Source organism: Panthera pardus, unplaced genomic scaffold (assembly GCF_024362965.1).
Source record: "Panthera pardus isolate Hobbes unplaced genomic scaffold, ASM2436296v1 HiC_scaffold_19, whole genome shotgun sequence".
Lineage (NCBI taxonomy): Eukaryota > Metazoa > Chordata > Mammalia > Carnivora > Felidae > Panthera > Panthera pardus.
Window position 1 is genome coordinate 14121959 of NW_026526754.1, and position 20268 is coordinate 14142226.

The 20268-nt window shown below is 48.5% G+C and overlaps 1 protein-coding gene across 3 annotated transcripts in view; it reads right to left on the reverse strand.

Annotated features, from left to right (window-relative positions):
* Nucleotides 1-1171: 1171 nt before the first annotated feature.
* CFDP1 (craniofacial development protein 1) overlaps nt 1172-20268 on the reverse strand; it is a 119287-nt gene continuing 100190 nt past the window's right edge. For 2 of the 3 annotated variants that reach the window (XM_019413154.2, XM_019413155.2), the window contains 2 exons: nt 11957-12115; nt 1172-1481 (listed from right to left, as the gene is read on the reverse strand). In XM_019413154.2, the coding sequence (XP_019268699.2) occupies nt 1391-1481; nt 11957-12115 (250 nt within the window). In that variant the 3' untranslated portion in view covers nt 1172-1390. The remainder of the gene's footprint in view (nt 1482-11956; nt 12116-20268) is intronic. The other variant, XM_019413156.2, reaches the window with a different exon arrangement.

Below are 20268 nucleotides of genomic sequence, written 5' to 3' on the forward strand. Positions count from 1 at the left end.
GGCTCATGTGTTGCTGACGAATGTGGTGTGGTGGCTGAGACAAAGAACGAAAGAACCGTTGAGGGAGTAGTGCCGGAGGCCATCAGGACCCAGAAGGCGATGATGCCCAGAAGATGCCCCACAGCAGGATGTGCATCTCTGCCTCAGCTGTGGCTCCTGTAAGACCAGATGTCCATGCCCTAACCAAAGCGCTGGCTTGTCTTACCTTAAAGGACTTTCCTTCACTCCTGCATCCTGTGCAGGACCGTAACTGAGGCCTCACCTACTCTGATGCTGGCCCGAAGGGCTATATTATCACGTTTAGAGTTTTTTAACCGAGTGGATATGAACAGACGATGGGTTCAAATGTAGCCAGTAAACTACCTTTCTGAGTGACAAGGTCCATGACCCCATATGGTGTGGAGGATCAGGCCTTGGTTACCATGAGCTTCTGACCCCATATTTGAGGACTGGATGGGGGACCCCAGGTGTGTCATTAGCTCATCTCAACCCGATGAGGTACTGGTGTTACTCAAACCATTTATAGACCAGAAAACGAAGGCTCAGAAAGCCAAGCTGTGGTCAAGGTCACATCTGTTAGATGTCCAGGCAGGCACTGGCTCCCAGTCTTTGAAACCCTACCTTCCCCTAAACCTGTCCATGTTACTCAGGATGCCCAGACACCACCTCCCCCCAAAAGCAAGTTGTGGGGTTTACTGCTTTATTACTATGAAGTCTGGAATTTAAGATTTCCTAAGGAGTATAAAAAAGAAAGTCTTTCAGAGTCTTCTTTGACAAACAGAAAAGGAATTATTGAGGTGGGAGCACATCTTAAACTGACCTGAACTCTAGGAAGAGGAAAAAGGCCGAAGGGGGAAAATCTCCTGAATTCAGCAGCAGCCTGTGCTTATTTTCAGCCTGACTGTATACTGGTAAATAGGAACCCTGTTCAGGAGAGAGAAAGAGATCCGGAGAGAAGCTCCAGCAGAACAAAAACCAAACTGCCCAGGGACCTGGTGCTCCACCCACACAAGCGAGCCTCCCTCCCTCGGGCTCTGGGGCAGGGCCGACTTCAGAAAGGGCCCCAGAAATTCACACCCAGGCCGGTCAGCTCTGTTCCCCAGGGCTTTCCATGTGGCCTTCACAGCGGAGTCAAGGGAAGGCCAGGGGGGCCCTCATCTTCGCCAGCCTCTTGTAGGACCAACTTTCATTTTTATTTTTGTAAGGACAAACTTTTAAAAGTAAAATGAATGAAACCATGTGAGGTCAAGATACAAAGACAGAAAGTTCAACGTAGAAAAAAGACCTTGCTGGGAAACAGGTGATGAGAAACACCGGAAACATTTCACAGACGCACAAGAAGCTCACATTGTAAACAGGATTAAGCTGCTACTGATTTCCCCCTATAACATCAGGGTTTCATTTTGCTCAGCCTGAGATCTCGCTCGATTTCAAACTGCCTGTGGTCCACTCGGTCTAGAAAAGCCTTCCGTTCGATGTACCTAGAAGAAAACATAAAATGTTTGTCAGAAGAATCCTGTAGGAGAACAATGCCACCCCCACACTGTCCCATCCCCCCAGGTGTGAACGGTCCACCTGGCCGGCAGGATCACCGGTTATAGTGCATACAAACATATGACCAAGTGACCACCTGCGACTCTCTTCGGAACATCCAAGCCACAGGCATTTGGTCTAAACAAGGACGCTTCTGGTTCAGATGTCGTTGAAAGTAAAATGAAAAAGAGAAAGCAACAATTCATCCACGGCTTGGCTGCTGGGGCAGTTTTGTAACAAGGTTTTAGGGACAGAACACAGGCTTAGTTGAGCAAGGTTCAGTGGGTAGCTCTGTTACACATTAGCTAAGCCACACTGGTCAAGGACTGAAGATCTCGAAGCCTCATTTTTCTCAATGGCAAAACAGTGATGCCGTGTTTCCTGGTCGTAGTGGAGTGCTGGGTTGGTGGGGGAGAGAGAGCTATGCATCTTGCCTGTGTATAGTACAGCAAAATGGGAAAAAAGGCGCAGCTGAAAATGGAAGGAACAGGGTCTTCGTGGAAACTACTTCCTGGGGCTGCGGTGAAGCTCAAGAGGGCACCCAAAGCACTCACTTTATGGGGATCCCACTGCCAGGGCACCTGGGTGGCTCAGGTGGTTGAGGGTCGGACTCTGGCTCAGGTCATAATCTCATGGTTCGTGAGTTCAAGCCTCTCATCTGGCTTGCTGCTGATAGTACAGAGCCCACTTCACATCCTCTGTCCCCCTGTGTTTCTGCCCATCCCTGCTTAGGCTCTCTCTCAAAAATAAAAATTAGTAATATAAACATTAAAAAAAAAAAAAAAAAGGGATTCCACTGACTTCAGCCCCTGACTTCAGCCCCCTCCTTCCTTCCCTGCTTATCTCCGGTGCCCTCTGCCCAAATGGGTCCAGAAAGGCCTCCCTGAAGTGCCTCTAAGGGAAGGAGAGTGAGCGCAGCTGCCCACATACATACAGGGGCCCCTTAAAAGGTCAGTGCTGTGCGCCCTAACGGGGGCCAGGTTCGGCAGACACAGCTTCCCCACGTCTTCCCAGGCAGGCTGGGAAGGAGGTGCAAGGCAGAAGCCGGCAGCAGAGGAGGAGAGGCTGGCAGCTTAATGAGACAAGCTGCATTTTAATGCACTTTCGTGCCATAAAGTGGGTTGTGTCTCACCCGGGGGAGGGGGGGGTTCTGTGCTGCTAATTAATCTACTGAGAGAGCAAAACTGTCATTGAAAATGGGAGACATAATTGAATCTCTGCACTAATTTTTCTTTTGTTGCACTGTGTAAAATGTGCATCTGTCATTACAAGGTCATTGTGTTTAGGGTGAGAATGTTACCAGGTTCAGGAGCCCGTGTTCCTTTGCTGAGTTCAGGCCCTGCCTTCCCTCCTGCGGTCCATCCCATCTGCTTTCCAGCCTAAGGCTGTGGCCACCAGCCCGATGCCTTACTGCAGAGACGGAGGTGGCTCTGAGTTCAAACCCTGACTCTGCCACTTGCTGTGTGACTCTGGGGAAACCACATAACTTTGTCAATTGTTTCCTAATCTGCCAAGAAAAGAAAGAAAAATGGATAATCATTCCTACTCTGAAGGGCTGCTGTGTGGACTGAATGAAACAGTGTACACATAACACCTAGCAGAGCAGGTGCTCAATAAAATGGCAGCTAATGTTGTCATCATCATTTTGGGAGGCCGGCTTCTGCCAGGGTCCCGAGGACAAAGGATCCAAGAGGAGCAGTCAGCTCTTGATGGGTATTATCAGCGACTAGTAACTACCCACCTGGTCGGGGATCAGGAACTAAGCTGCTGTGTCTAAACCACCAACCAGAGGCCAGAATGGCTGGAAACAGCAGCAGAGCCTGCTCTTGGGTTTGATATAAGTCCTCAGGGTCAGGCCACCAGATTTAGTGAGTGAAATACAGGATGCCTGGTTAAATGTGAATTTCAGATTCCCTGACAGGAAAGCCACAGACACCGTGGATCCCCTTTTGATAAAAGGGAGAAGACAGGGCAGACTGGTAGGGAAGCAGACATGCGACAGAACGAGCTCACCTGCCATCTATCACCAAGGGGCCCGTGACTCTCCAGAGGGGTCAGCTAACCAATATTGACTAAAGGGCTCTGCCACACTACAGCTATCATCACCCCTCACCTTACTCCACCGGCCCTGGGTTAAGATCGAGATGCGAATCAGTGTTTTGACAGCTCTAACTAAATGACCCTCGAAGTTCAGCAAAAAAAGGGGGTGAACCATAGTCAGAGAGGAATTTAGGGCATGTTGCAAGAGAGCCATCACCCGGTGCTACCTGTCAGAGAGTGCCTGGAGGCAAGGAAGGGGAAGTACATGGCTTTGAGCATTTGTGGTCTTCTAGATTTTCCTTTAAAGAGCAAGTAATACTTAAATTAGGATGCTCACTGAGCACAAATGATGGCCTTGCAAGTTCCCAGAAGCTGTGCTAGGTCCAGCTGACCTTGACACAATCGAGTGAAGCCAAGCTGGGTGCTGTACAGGCAGTTGCAGGCAGAGTTCAGGTTTAGGGAAGGATTCAGGCAGCCAAGAGGGGCACATGTGCAGAACACAACAGTATTCTCAAGGGCAACTCAGACAAAAGTCATCAAGGCAGGCCTGGCAACTGTATTTCCCCATTCACAGCCATCGGCAGCTGCTAACAGGATCCAGCCGAGAGCCGGCCAGGAACAAAACTTCTATTGGACATGGACTCCCCCCACCTGCCAAAAGACAGGAAAGGTGCAGAGGATAAGAGCAGCTCTGATATTTACTAGGTATGTTTGACTTTGGGCAAGACGCTTAAATTCCGTGCCGTATTTTTCTTTTCTGTAAAGCAGGAATAAAAATGGCAATACCCCTGACAAAGCAGTGAGCCTGTGAGAAGTGCTTTGTAAACAATAAAACAAAAACAGCTGAGCACTGAGGGGTTCTTGCTTCCCACTTCTTTAAAAAAAATTTTATCTTTAATGTTTTATTTATTTTTGAGAGAGAGAGACAGAGTATGAGCAGGGGAGAGGCAGAGAGAGCAGGAGACAGAATCCACGAAGCAGGCTTCAGGCTCTGAGCTGTCAGCACAGAGCCCTACATAGGGCTCGAACCCGTGAACCACGGGATCATGACCTGAGCCAAAGTCAGACGCTTAACCGACTAAGCCACCCAGGCGCCCCGCTTGCTTCCCACTTCTGACTTAACTGTATCATTACAAAGCCTCAAAACCTGGGACAGCTGGAACAGGAACTAAGAGACCAAGAGCAAGGGGTTGGGGGGAAGGCCACCTCCTCCAAGGTGGTCCAGGTAGATGGCCTATTTAAATGGAGCCTCAGGAAATTTCAGGCACCTTAAGCAGGTTACAGTCTCAGAACAGAACCACCAGCTGACAAGTGCAATGGCACTTTTCTGGCCTGTGCCCAGCACTCCTGGGGGACCCAGCCTGACGGGGCCTAGTCCACTGGGAAGCCAGGGGTGGGGCGGGGCCATCATCCTTTCCTGCTACTATTGCTCTATGTGGCCCATTTAAGAGGAAGCAGCTCCTTACTTTCATTAATAAAACATGCTAATAGCATCAAACCCTAAGGGATTCTCTAGCTTTTCCTTTCAGAACCAGGTTAGATACAACAGGCTCTGACACCTTTTTGATCTTTCAACCCAAATTACTCTTCTGGTACCAGCTGTTTGAGGTCCAGGCCAGCAAGGAGGGAGGGAAAAATGGCAGAAGGTAAGAGAAGGGTAGAAAGTGCTTCTAGGGAATATGTTGGTACCTACTCACTCCTTAGGTACCCACGCAGCAAAGGAAGGATGGCCCTCCACCCGCCCCAGAAATCAGAGGCCTTTGAGGGTGGGACGGCCCACTGGGCGGGCTGTCCCGGTCTTCCGCCAGTGAGAGGCCTCCTACCCACCAGTCAGGGAAAGAGCACAGGGAGGTGCCAGGACAGGTGAGGCAGGTACACGACCAAGGACATTTCCAGCTGCGTTACTGCTCTGGTCCAAGAGCGCCAGCGTTCAGTTCCCCAAGCAAGGATGCAGTGCAGCACAAACATGACAGGAAACGCGGGTCAGCTCAGGTCCCAACAGCAGGAGGCGGCGGCAGTGGAGGCAGGCTGAAGATAAAGCCCCGTGGTGGACGTAATAAGATATGCCCTTTTCTGCCGGAGAAATTCAACTAAAGAAGCAACCTGCCCAGGGCCGCACAAGCCTGCGTGCCCCCACCTCGTGCCACAGGGTGGAGGAGTGTGTGAGGCCCAGAGTGAAAGAATGGCCACATTTTAATGAAATATCTCCACTGCTTTCCTCCCATCTCACCAGGCTGTGCTGGTTCTGAAAGACGGACTCCTGGGGGTCGAATGGAGAAAAAATGATTTTCTCTGGGCTCTCCTTCCTGTCTCTCCACATCACAAATGCACCTGGTTTCCAATCATCGAACCCCCGACCTTCAGTTTGATCGCCAGCAGCAGCCAAGCCCAATGGGCCTGTTCTCATTCACTCTGTACGGATCCCTGCCCCAGGCCTGCCGGCCTCTGCCTCAGCTGACCATGAACACTGTGGGGAACCCGTGTGATCGGGTTACAAGGCTGGCCCGGGAGTCCAGGGCTCAGAGCAAGAGCAGCGACTCTTTACTGTGCAGGTGACTGATCATCTTGGGTATAGGCATTTTAACCAACTGTGCGGCCTGGAAATGATGTCTGGGTGGAGACATCATTCTGATGTATCATGCCCTTCTTTTCCAGGTGGCTAATTCTAATTCCAAAACAAAGCCATGCTGTCTGGCGGCCGGCGGGATGGACATTTAGACAGCAAAATGGCTCAGCACCTGCCCTGGGCTAGATTCTCTTCTAGATGCTGGTGACGGGGTGGTGAACCTGCCCCTGCTGTTGGAGGCTCACTGTATATGGAACGAAACGACAACATACTCAAACACGGTGATGTGACTGATGGTTCCCGGGGGGGAGTCTACTCTAGAGAGTGGCACTCGAGTGACAAGTAAGAGCCATTGTGGAGGAGGACCTGGAGGAGCCCTACAGAGGCTGGGCTGTCATGGGCAGGGGAGAGGGGATATGAGGTGGGCAAGGGAAAGCTCACGAAGGGCCTACAATGCCAGGGTAAGCTGAACCCTGACTGCAAGTGCTACTGGAGGGCTTCCAGCAGGGAAGAGAGGAAAAATGGCTCATACACAAAAATCCTTTTAGCTGCTATTGGGGAGAAAGGAGGGAAGGGTACAGACAGAGAAACAGGGAGCCCAGCAGACATCTGTGGCTTATGCTGGAATAGGGGCAGTGGGGCCGGATAAAGCGACGGACTGATGTATTTTACGAGACAATGGTCTATTGGACTTTCAGGAAGTGAGCAGAAAGCAGGAAGTCATCAAGGATGACTCCTAGGTTTTTCTTTTAACAGGAGGATCGATGGTGATGGTGCCGTTTTCTGAGAAGTCTGAGGAAGGAGTCTACGGAAGGAAGGCAAGTATTCGGTGTTGGATGTTAAATCTGATGTGTGTCTTGCACACGCAAACGGAGATGTCAACCCGACAGGTGATACGGGAGTCTGGAGCTCGGCGGAATGGTCAGGCAGGGGAGAGCTTTTCTGGGAGCCGTCGGCAGACAGTGGTACCTAAGCTGTGGAACTAGTGAGCTCTCCTGGGGGAGGTGGGGTGTGGGGCGAATGTGAGGACAGACGGCTGCCCGGCTCAGCGCTGGAACTTCCCAAGTTTAAAAGCCCAGAGAAGGAAGAGGCTAGCCAGGGGGACTGGGAGGAAATGCCACCGAGCTGTATCTGCCACCTCTGTGGAAAGCATTCCTGAAAGTTGGGCAGGGATACACCAGGAGGGAATTTGAAGGAGTAAGGCCCCTGATGGGGTGTGGTCAGTAACAGCAGATGGGAGAAAGAAGAGTGAGCAGAGGACTCACTATATTTATAAACACCCCAGCCATCTCCCCTTCAACTCGAGAGGTACACTGAAGAGTTTCTACTTTATAGGTGAAGAAATGGGCTAAAGCACACAGCAGGCTGGCAGTAGCGCGAGGATTTGAATTCAATTTCAATTCAGTTTTACCGTAAAATGTAAAACACACACTAAAGTGTACGAAACGGGCAAGGCAAACGAATCATCATCGAGCGAGCCCTCACGCGGCCATCGCCAGGTCAAGACTCGGAATGCTGGTGGCCTGGAGGAGGCCCCTGCGTCACTCGTCCACCAGCGCCAGCCCTGCCAGGTGCGAGCTTGCTTGCCTTTGAAGTTTCTGTTCCCTCGACATTATGGTCTAGTTGTGCCTAATTCTGAACTTGACAGAAGTAGACTTATAGTGTGAATTCTTTTGCGACTTGCTTCTTTCACAAAATGACTTAGTGGACAGCACTGCTTTTGCCTGTTTTTGACCTTTATATAAATGGAATCAAACTGCATGAACTTCTCTGCAATATTACGTTGCTGAAATTTATCCATGTTCATTCCAATTACTAAAGAGTACCCCAGTGTGAGAACTGCTAAAGAAAACCTCAGGCCCAAAATGGTGTCACTTAGGTTAAGGCCCCAGGTCAGTAAACCCAGACTTAATACCTAACCTAACTGCAGTTTCAACCCCCTAGGAATGTAACCTTTAACCGGTCAGTCAGGAATTTTCTGGTCAGCACCAATAAGGTAATCTGTCACATGGGCCTTCTTTATCTGCCAAAAAAAGATGAGGTAATCCACCTATTAGAACCGTTTTGTCATCAAATGGAGGTGACCTCACCTGAAATAATCCTTTTTTGCTTATGACTTCCTTGTCCTGCCTTTAAAAACCCTTTCCTTTCTGTAGCCCTCTACGCGGTAGACGGGAGGCTGCCCAATTCACGAGCCGTTTAATAAAGCCAATTCGACCTTCATACTTTGTCTACTGCATTATTGACAGATACCTGAGTTGCCTCCAGTTTGGGGATATTATGAAAGGTACTATCACTGCCATCTTCACACCTGTCTTTGGGGAACACACAACTGAATTTCTGCTGGGAACACGGCTGGTGTGGGGCTGCTGAGTTGCAAGAAGTGACCACGCTTCGGTGGTTAATGCCAAGAGGGACATTCAAACATGAGCTGTCGAATCTCCCAGATGCACTGAATGTTTTCATCGTTACGAGGAGACCTCCTCTTTGTTTCTGGAAATGCTCCTGTCTTAAAGTCTATTTTGTCTAATAACAGTACAGCTCCATCAGCTTTCTTCTGGTTAGTGGCTACTTGATTTGTCTCCCATCTTTTTATTTTCACCAATCCTGCATTCCACTGTTCTGATGTGTCTCTTTTAACCAGTAAATTAGTTGTTTTTTATTTTCTAATTCAATGTGCCAATCCCTGTCTCTTCACTGGAGTGTTTAGTTTATTGACATTTAATGAAATGTCAATGGAAGTAGCAGACACACATGTTAAAACAGACCTGGTCCTGTGCCTGCAGTTTCTCAAGGTACCTTGTTTCCTTACATGCATATTTTAAGATGGCAAAACTGCCTTTAAATAATTGGACAGTAATAACCCAAAATTGACCAAGCTAGCTTCACATTCTATCAAATCTTTTTAAGGGGGAAGATGTGTTAGCATGTACTGAACTGGAGTTACTATGAAAATATAAAAAGCATGACATAAGCTTTTAATCTCAATCCAATCTTATTTTAATCAAGAATGCAGAACAGAAATATTTTTATCACCAGTTATGATCTGAATTCTTGTATGAGATCAATTTAAATCTGGTACTTGTAAAAAGGTCACAGTCTTCTAAATATATATGGCAGAGGCCAATCATAGGTGCCTCGTTTGAGATGTTATCAAATAGGACTTTTCCCCTTCTTGGTTTCAGCAAAGATCACCTTTATTCCAGGGATATACCTCTTGGGATTCTGCACACATTCCCTCAGAGATTCCCTCCCCTTGAGTCCTTGCTGTTGCTGGCACCTGTGAAGAAGAATTGGGGGCCTGAGCTGCCTCTGCCCAAGCAGACCTACAGGTCTGGTTCTTATGCTCCTTCCCTTTTCAGGAGAAATCTTTCCCTTCTCGACATTCCCTGTTTTGAAGTTGGCTCTCTAGTTTCGTGTGTGCTGGAAAGGCTCACCCAGCAGCTGGCTATCTTGCTCTCATCTCTAGAATTTTGATGTTATGGTCTCGTGATTCTCAACCCTGGCTGTGTATCAGAAGCACCTGAGGAGTGAGTTAAAGATACAGATACCTGTGACTCCTGATTCAGCAGCTCTGTATGGCGGTGGTGCCCTTGTCACCTCAAATCTGGAAACCACCCCCAGAGGATCCTCACGCTTAACCAAGGTGAGACCCTGGAGCGACAGCATGTTCCCTGGACTAGGGGTTGAGCCCCTTTACTACAACTACAAGAGCTAGGAAAGGCAGGTGAGGGGAGGTGTGTGGGTGGGCACTAGAGAGGGAAGGTGAGAACAGCCAGAGGCAGGGCAAAGAAGTCATCAGATCTGCACCGGAAAAACAGAATCAGATCAGCAGAATCAAATGGGGCAGGGGGGCGGGGAGGATCTCAGAGAAGGAGGGAAAGCAGAGCACCTAAGAGCTGCATGCTATTAGTAGTTCCCTAACCCAGTTACGTAATTTTCCATTGCCTGAAAAGTCCTCATTGGGCAGATGTCCTTTTAATCTTGTTTTCTCTTCCAGTCTACATTTTATTAACTCTCCCTTATCTTCAACAGCACCACTCCTTACTTTTATAAGACCTCTATTAACTTCAGCAGAACGAACATTGTCCGACCCATACAATCAATATTCAGAGGAGCAATAAAGTTGCACACACTGGCAGATCCCTTGCTGCCTTAGATCAGAAGGCAAATGTGGAGAAGAGGAAAGATCTGTGAGTTACCAGAGCTAAAAAGGTGGGGAGGTCTGGGGCGAGGTCAGAGGCCTTCTCTAGATAACACAGATTCCTGCCCGTGCTGTATTCTGGGCCTTCCCCTTGGGGTGCTTGGGTGGCTCAGTCAGTTGGGTGTCCGCCTTCAGCTCAGGTTATGACCTCACGGTTGGTGAGTTCGAGCCCCAAGTCAGGCTCTGCACTGACAACTGACAGCTCAGAGCCTGGAGCCCGCTTTGGATTCTGTGTCTCCCTCCCTCTCTTTCTCTACCATCCCCTGCTTGTGCTCGCTCTCACTTTCTTTCTCTCTCTCTCAAAAATAAATAAATAAATAAATAAATAAATAAATAAATAAATAAATAAATGTATGTATGTATGTATGTATGTATGTATGTATGTATCCTGGGCCTTCCCCAGGAGGCTTCGGCACTTCTGCCTCTGTCCCGGGGCATTCTGTCTTTGACAGACTGACTTAGAAGCCTGATGGTTAAATGAGCTCATGAAGTCACTTAACAAAAAAATGTTTGAACATACTGATCAGCTTCCAGGTTCATTCAAATAATCTTGAGGCCTGATTTAGAAATGTGACCCCCTCCCAATAACCCCCTTCCTTACCTGTCCTTATTATAACTTAACTCACAAATAACCTGAATGACTACCCCATAATGCATCCTTTTACGTGACAGGGGCTCTGCAAAGGGTTTTATGTACTTCATGTGTGTGATGTGTATGTTATACATGTGTTACATGCGTTATCTCATGAGATCCTCACAGTCACCCCGAGTGTGGTATCATGACCCCAATTAACAAGCAAAGGAGCTGAGCCTCAGAAACGCCCAGTATGCTGCAGGGAGAGCCCTTCCTGATGAGGGGGGGTGGTGAGGACCCAGAGCTGTCTGACAGCCACATAACACTTCCTTTCACTGTTAGGGGGGCAGGGAGTGATGACCTTGAGCCATGGACCCTGTTCTGTAGCAACTCTGTTTTTTACTCCTTCTGAGATTCCTAAGTATTCACCGAACACCATCTTTTTTGATAATTCCTCAATACAGAGCCTACGGATGCCCTCTCCGTATTCCACAGTGAAGACGAGGGTGCAAGTGACAGCCTGGGTGCTGTGTGAGGGCCGGTGTGTCGTACAGGTTGAAGCCCCAGCCTGGGCCATAGTGACACAGGCAAAACCAATCCCGCGATAAGGCAATGACATCCGGGCACTCTGTTGCCTCAGCTCCTGAAGCACTGGGCTGGTCTGGCTTCTCAGAAGGCCAAACCATTCCGATCAGGCCAAGGCTGACACGGCCAGCCAGATCTGACCATGTGACCAAACCAGGGGACTTAGAGTTCACGGGAGCAGTCATTCAGGGAGCTCGGCTGGGCAGCTGGGCCGGTGTGACTGGCCCCCAGAGGAGGGCTGCTCTCGTGTCCCCTCCCCCGCTGCCCCTCAGTGTGCTGCTCACCCAGAGGGTCTGCTCCGCATTAGAACAGAGCCTCACCGACAAGCCAAAGTGCTCACATTTTTTGTTTCACTACAAAAAGTGCCTGCCTGCTTACACTGGGCAGCCTGGCTATAATGAATTATTTCCGAGTGTTCAGCATTTTCAGAGGAACGGAATCTACTACTTCTTACCCTTCCTTCCCTCGATTATGGATGGCTAGTTCTTCACCAATGCCCTCCTCCTCCTTGAAGCTCTCCCAGTCCAACTTGGACTTCTCTAGGGTGCTCATCTTCTGCTTCTTAGCTCCAATTTTCCCCAAAAGGCTGGTCATGCCACTTGATCTTTTTAACCTAGGGAAAGCGAAAAAACGAAATGTGTAAACATGTAAGAACAATCATCTCTTGATTCATGGTTTTTCTGATTGTTGCAGGGCTCCCTAGATTTGAGCTTTTTATCTTAATGGAAACCTTTTTTTTTGTGTTTAGAGTACTTCCTGTCTGGTGTAGAGAACACTTTAAGTAGACCAGAATTCGAATGTACTTTTCCTGCTGAACATCTCTGATGGCTCTAAGGACCTAGGACTAGGAAATCCTAAAGACCTCTGTTTGCTCTGTAGGACAGGTCTCTACTTGCAGAGAGGGAGACGCGCCGCATGATTCAGACACGGCTCTGGAGTCACATCCCTCTGTAGATATTCTGGCTCGGTGTGACCTGAGCCTACTTAACCGCATCTGCCCTGGTTTCCTATAACCTACCAGGTGAATAGTTATTCACAGGGCTGTAGTGTATCTTGGAGGTAAAGTGCTTTAAAATAGCACTGGGCGCAGAGTAAAGGTGTAACAAATGTCAGTCACCCTGAGTCAGTGTCATCATTTGTGCCCTAAAGCCCCAGGGAACTCCTTTAAGAGAAAGAGAAACAGATCCCAACACTGATGAGCAGAAGTCACAGTATCTTAACAAGACTCTAAGGTCAGTTTCCTTTCGACTCCTGTGAGTCAGGACCCTGGATTTTCCCAGGAGGTGGAGAACATTCCTCACCCTGAAAGGAGGGAGTATACAGCCTGTGTTCTACTTGCTGGTGACACGATCATGGACTGTGGGAGAAACCCCATACGCCCAAGTTCAAGTCTTGGCAGGTCACATGTCTCCAGTCACTGTTAAATGTAGAAGATAAAATAAGGAAAACAGAATGCAGCTAGTTAGTAAGAAGGTGGCATCAGGGCAAAGAACTATGGAAGGAACATGGCCTTTGGTCACTTTATGGAACTAAAACACGTATACGACCACACAGGAAACTGAAAGTTACTTTCTGCTTTACTGGGATATGTAGGAGAGTCAAACATGTACAACTTGTATGAGCTAACATCATAAGTCCTACTGATAACATCAGCAGTAATACCTTTCACTTGCCTAGAATGCTAATTCTCCAAGTGCTTCCCTTGCCATTTTCTCATTGTACTCTTACTACGACCCGTGAAAGAGGACCACTGCATCTCCGAATTGGGGGAGGAACACTCGAGAGGATCTGGTGTCATGCTAACCCTTCTGAAACCCACCTCCCTGCAGCACAGGGCCAGTGAAGGATGGCCCGTTCCTGCCTCAGAGCGAGCAGACAGGCTGGTGTCCACACTGAACACAAGACTCCGGGGGCCAAACCATGACCCTCCACACCCTCATCCTATTCATGCTGGTCAGGAGGATGTTAGCTCCCCTGTTGTGGTCACATCCCACCACACGATGTTAGCTTAAGATGGACGCAGGACAGGCTGGACAGGCATCCTCATCCTCATTTTGAATTGGACACATAAACAAAGTTCAGAGAGGTTAAATGACACAACGAAGGTCAAGCCAATAGAACATGCAGAGCCAGGACAAAGCAAGGTCTTTCTGACTCCCAGTGCGGTGCCCCGTGCAGTCTCACGTCTAAGCTGAGAATCTACTTGAGATATTTTTTGACAGCTATTTTACTTCCCAGTTTGCTTAAAAATTTTCCAAACAGCTCTCTGTGATTTTCACTTCACATCTTCTAAAAATTCTTTTCCACATAAGTCACTTCCTACAGCGATCTCTCATCAAAGCACGCGCGCACACGCACGCACCCAGGCTGTATTTTTACCAGGAGCAGAGCATGAGTGAGGGTACAGAAACTGAGTACGTCCCCCATCTTTCCCCTCCTCCCTGGCCTCACTGCCATCGCCCTGGTTCTTACTATTTTATCATCTCTTCTGGAGCACTCTGCAGTCTCTTCTCTGGTCTCCCTGACCTGTTTTGTCCCAGCCCACTCACCTGTTCCACCCTGGCCTCTATTCCACGTGCCATCATTAGGGGGAATTCTCTGAAACACAAGGCTTATCATGTCTTTCTGCTTAAATGTCCCTTCCCTGACCCCTCATTGCTCTTAAAAGAAAGAATACGTTTCTTCCTAACTTGCAAAGTTCTTCCTCATCTTCCCTCACCACATCTACCCTTGTAAGCTAAGGTCCAACCATACAGTCCTGAACCTAGAGTTCATCTCCCATTTATCTGGTCTTGTCTCAGCTTAGGGGCGACTCCTCCAGGAAGCCTTCTCCGACCCTTTGCCAATCCCTGGATGAGATGCCTCCTGGTGGTGTGTCTAGGGCACCCATTCGAGCACCGATCCTTCCCGTAGCAGATGCTTGAGAACTTTGATTCTAGCTGCCGCCACACTGGGCACTTCTGAGCAGGCTCAGAATCACTGCCGACAACATCTACCAAAAGCATGCACCTCGAGGCTTTCCTCTTCTGGCTGCAGGGCCTCCTCTGATCCTGCCTACATGTTGGAAGCACTGCCTGGCCGCGTGGTGGAGGTCATGCCATTGGGGCCACCCTGATGGCCCCAGATGGCTACAGCTACAAGGCGCAGACTCCTGTCCTCACACAGGCAATTCCAGGAGGTCATCTGAATGCTCCTAGAAGTCCTGGTGGCAAGGAGCTCTTGCAGCCCTGGAAACACACTCTCATACTGGCTTTCCCGCCTGCCCCATCCCCTCCCTCTACCTCCTCACTCCTGCTGCCCGAAGATGGCTTCCCAAAGAAGGACCTACACTAACGGACTTATCTGAGGTCCTGCTTTGAGGGGAACCTAACTGCTTAGGCGCAACACTGCTTTCCTCGTGCGTGCTCCGTCTCTCTGAGGGTACTTAAGCTCCGGGTCCCCAAATCTCTCTATGGCACATGGACTGGGTGTTACAAACAGTAGGCACTCAATCAACGTCACCCGGAACACAGAAACAATTAGAGGGAGGGAATCAGCTCTTTGCAGAATAAAGGGTGTTCAGAATACTTTTAAATTGGGGATTCTGAGGGGAGTGATTTTTAAAAAAAATTTTTTTTTTAATGTTTATTTATTTTTGAGACAGAGAGAGACAGAGCATGAACGGGGGAGGGTCAGAGAGAGGGAGACACAGAATCTGAAACAGGCTCCAGGCTCTGAGCTGTCAGCACAGAGAATGACGCGGGGCTCGAACTCACAGACTGCGAGATCGTGACCTGAGCCGAGGTCGGACGCTCAACCGACTGAGCCACCCAGGTGCCCCGAGGGGAGTGATTTCTACTTGCCTTCATTCATCATTCAGCTCATGACAACCTGGTCCCTCCACCCGAGGGGCACCATAAACTCTGTACAGCATCTCCCACCCTCAGCTGCAGTTCTGATGGTAGTCCCAAATTATACCATCTTTCTGACAATCACTTTGAGAAGTCTGAGATAATGATCTTTTGCAGCATTAACAGTGAAGAGAGTTCCAGAAAAGTAAAAAGCCATAATCCCCCTTTGCCTTGCTCACCACTAAACACCAGCGAAATGTCCCCTGTGCTAATATGCTTTAAGGGAAAGCTTCCAGGTCTGTCTTCACTGGATCATGAATGTGGTTTGTGACTTCCTAATCTGGTAAGTCTCGAAAGCAAAATTACCTGTCTTGTATTTGAGGCTACATCAGAGTGAATGACGCATTTATGGCAGCAGCCAAAACATGCGAGGCTCATCACGACCGAGAGCCCTTTCTCTTCTGGAATCTGGGGCGTGGGGTCCCTGCAGGCTTTGGAGCACTCATACGCCCCACCACTCGACACGGGGCTGCAGTGGCACAAGCCTGGCATCGCTCCATCACAGCTTTCAGGAGGGCACGTGTACCATGACCTCGGCCCTAGCTCTGCTGTTAAGGCTCATCAACCAGGCTTTCAGGAGGGCAGAGGCAGGCAAGAAAGCCTCAGCTTCTGGTCAAGGGCAGCTGGCTCTCTTGGCCAGGAAAGAGCGCCGCAGAGAGTACCGCAGTGGTCCCGAGAGGGGCGGCTCGCCAGGAGGCGTCTATTAGCACTGCCCTCCCACAGACCTCTGGCAGCTGTGGGAAGGGGGAGGTCAGAATTCCCTCAGAGACCCCTCTGCTGTCAGCAGGAACCAGTGCAGTTGCAGGCACCAGATCAACAGAGCCACCGATTTCTCTTTGTACTGGATCCTAAGTCATAAGGGCAAGGTACTACCAGAGGGTCACCTTTGACAGACCACCTGTTTCCCCAGCCATGGATTTTCGGATCTTGATTCTAAACTGTGGTGAGCGGTGTCACCGAAGACCACGGTATTTCATTCAAGAGACTCCTCATCCACCTGTTGCAAGGCCAAGTCCAAAGAAAGGCACCATTCACTTGCTCATTCTCAGACATGTCCGGTACGTGGCTACCGAGATGTTTCCAATGTAACGATGGCCTTTCGACCCCCTCCTCCTGAACGCCACTGTCCTCTACTGACCTAACTACCGTAAGTTCGATGTGAAGACTAATCCCGTCCAAGCGCATGGCCTCGGCTCCCCTCTCCTCTAAAGCAGCAGGCTTCTGCGCCAAGAGCGCCTGGCTGAGTGCAGCGGGCTTGCTGGTGAAAGCAGCTCCTATCAAGCTTTTTTCTCTCGTGTATTAGAGCTCGTTATCCCTCAATAAGCAATTCTCTTCTGTTCCCTTTCCACGGCACCCAGCCCAACGACCTATGCCAACACCAGACACCCACGAAGACCTCGCACACACAGATTCAGAACCTCCAAAAAAGTAAAAGGGGCAAAAAAAGGCAAAACGACAGTCATCTTTTTCCTTTCTCAATTCAAAGTTTATGATGATAATCTGCTAGAACTTTTTCTGCTTCTCTTGAGTCACAGAAATGGAAGTTTAACAAAATTCACTGCAACCAAATGATAAGCTCTGTCCTGTTGAGTATGTCAGAAAGACATTAGTAACTTGTTTTCTTGGCTCCAGCCTCAGAAGCATGGACTCAGATTCACCCGAACGAATCCACTGATTCCATTCATTTGGTAGCAAAAGCACTGCTCTGTCCAGCTGCCCTCATGATGCTCTGGATCCTGCTGTTTATTTCCAAGAGGTGCTGGGAAAGAACCAGGAAGATAACAAGGGGAAACAGAGAGGATGGCAGGACACTGCAACTGACTGTGAAGGCAAAGTGGGCACATCTTTCCCCAAGATCTTTAAAATTGGCCTCAGGAACTCAGCCGGCCCACAGAATAGAATTTTAGGTTTGGGAACGAATTTAGAGTCAGTCATTCATTGTACTCCTCCGTCAGGGATTACTGAGAAATGACTGTATACCAGACATTGTGCTTGGACCTAGGGACACACAAATACATAAGGCATAATCTTTGGCTTCAAGGAGACAATGTAATAGAAGAGACCGTCATACAGGCAAATTATAACCACATACTTACTTTCAGAGCACAAAAGAGGGACCATATGAGAGGCTGTTTAATCCAACTTCCTTATTTTAGAGATGAGTTAACTATGAAATCCAAGAAGATTAAGAAACCTGCCCAAGTTCCCAAGGGAAGACGTGGGACCAGTACTCTCTGCTTCTCTGTGCTTCTGACTTCCGGCCTGTCTCACCCACCCCACCTCCCCACCTGTCTCTTCTACCTGGTTGATGCTGGAGTTGGGGACAGACAGCCTTTGGGGATCCATTCCATACTCCGACTTCTTTCACTGCTAATTTGGGGGGGGGGTGTTCTTATTTCCCCTGTTGTCTTGGAGCTCACAGGGAAGCCTACTCATTCCCATGTCCTACTCATTCCTGACTCACCCACACTACGTGGGTGATCACTACGTGTTTAATGAACTAAATCCCTGTGATTTGATAATGGGCTTATCCAAATGAATTTTTTTCTCGTGACAAAAGGAGTCAACACTGCACTGGAACCAAGACGTCAGAAAAGGCAGCTCCAAAAGTAGACTGGCAAGAATAGGGTCAACACATGTACAAGGAAGCACTACTGACCTTTACTTAGAACTCTAACACATGGAGCCTGGCTCTAGTCTATGCCTTCCGTCTCATAACTTGCATAACCACTAAAATGCAAATTATTTGGAACAAAGATTCTTTGGCACAGATACCCGGTTTCCTTAGGATTTGTCATCTGTTTACAAGGCAGAAGTGGATTTTTTTGTAGCTCACACATGGGATTATTTTCCAGAGCCATACGAGGGTCCGGAACTGTCACGGTACTCCCTGAGAAATGGGAAGAAAGTTTATGATGATAATTCTTCGTTGAGAGCTGTCTGCTTGGAACCACCGTCCTCTTTTAGATCTTCTTTGGATTTACCTAAAATCTGCAAGAATGAAAAGTAAAGCCCCGATCCCTGGGCCAGTCTCACTCCTCGTCAGTGCAAATCTCTAAGTGATCTCCCCAAAGCCCAAAACCAGACCACTCAAGGAAACAGCCTGGAAGCCAGCGGTACTTTAGGGAGAGAGTTCAAATCCCATTCACTTCCCAACAATGTACCGGCAGTATCCTATAGGCCACTGGGCTCAGGAAAGTGGAAAATCAGAAGTCAGACAAGAAGTATCAAATGATCTTAACCATTTTGTGGCTTGAAAAACTGTCAGTGCTCTGGAACCTGTTACAAACGTTGATACTGTGCCAGCTACCCGCCCCCAAAAGTGGCATCTATCAGCAAAAGGTGAAATAAAGGCTGACAAAGAGCAGCAGCTTCAGCTTTTATACAAATAGCAAGTGATTTGTGACTTGGTTCTACTGCTTCGATCCCAATCCAAGAATGAAGTACACTTAAGTCTGATTTGATTTCATCTGTACTAGATCTTTAAAACATGTCTCCGAAACACACTTGATTATTCTGGTGGCAAAAGTTCTGAATTCTTTTTTGTTTTTAAAATTTTTTAAGGGGCGCCTGGGTGGCGCAGTCGGTTAAGCGTCCGACTTCAGCCAGGTCACGATCTCGCGGTATGTGAGTTCGAGCCCCGCGTCAGGCTCTGGGCTGATGGCTCAGAGCCTGGAGCCTGTTTCCGATTCTGTGTCTCCCTCTCTCTCTGTCCCTCCCCCGTTCATGCTCTGTCTCTCTCTGTCCCAAAAATAAATAAACGTTGAAAAAAAAAAAATAAAAAATAAATAAAATTTTTTAAGGTTTGGGGCGCCTGGGTGGCTCAGTCGGTTAAGCAGCCGACTTCGGCTCAGGTCACGATCTCACGGTCTGTGGGTTCGAGCCCCGCGTCAGGCTCTGTGCTGAAAGCTCAGAACCTGGAGCCTGTCTCGGATTCTGTGTCTCCCTCTCTCTGACCCTCCCCCATTCATGCTCTGTTTCTCTCTGTCTCAAAAATAAATAAATGTTAAAAAAAAAAAAAAATTAAAAAAAAATTTTTTTTTAAGGTTTATTTATTTGAGAGAGAAAGGCAAGGGGAGGGGCAAAGAGAGAATTCCAAGCAGGCCCTGCAGTGTCAGCACAGAGCCTGATGCGGGGCTTGATCCCAGGAACTGTGAGATCACGACCTGAGTTGAAACCAAGAGTCAGACACTTAACTCACGAAGCCACCCAGGTGCCCCAAAAGTTCTGAATTCTAATCTCTTCCGAAACAGTGTTTTACAGAAAGCCCTTTCCAACTCTTCCTTCCCTGTCAGTGAAGCACCGAGGTCTCCGCTGATGCCGGAAACCCGATCACGCCAGCAGACTCGGTCGGATCTACTGAAATGGATGGCTCTTCCGGGAGTGGATGCATCATCCATTCACAGTGAGCCATGAACTGTTCTCCCCAGAGCAGTACAGGCCCTCTCACTGCACAGTCTCCTGGTCCCTGCTGTAATCCAGGGCGTTCATCTTGGGACAAGTAACTGGGCTTAGGGGCTCTGCAGTGACAATGAAAAGGACTTTTTTCCTGGGACAAGCTAATTGATCTGTAGGGCAGTGTATTTATTAGCAACACACCCCAAGAGAAACTTACTGTCCCTTTTCTCTGTGAAGAACTGTCCTCTAGGAGTCTATTGTTCTGCTGAAACCAGCCTGCTTAGTGGGCTTGGGTGTCTTGCCACAAAGGGCCATTGTTTTATTTATTTATTTATTTATTTATTTATTTATTTATTTATTTATTAAAAAAAAATTTTTTTTAACGTTTATTTATTATTGAGACAGAGAGAGACAGAGCATGAACGGGGGAGGGGCAGAGAGAGAGGGAGACACAGAATCAGATGCAGGCTCCAGGCTC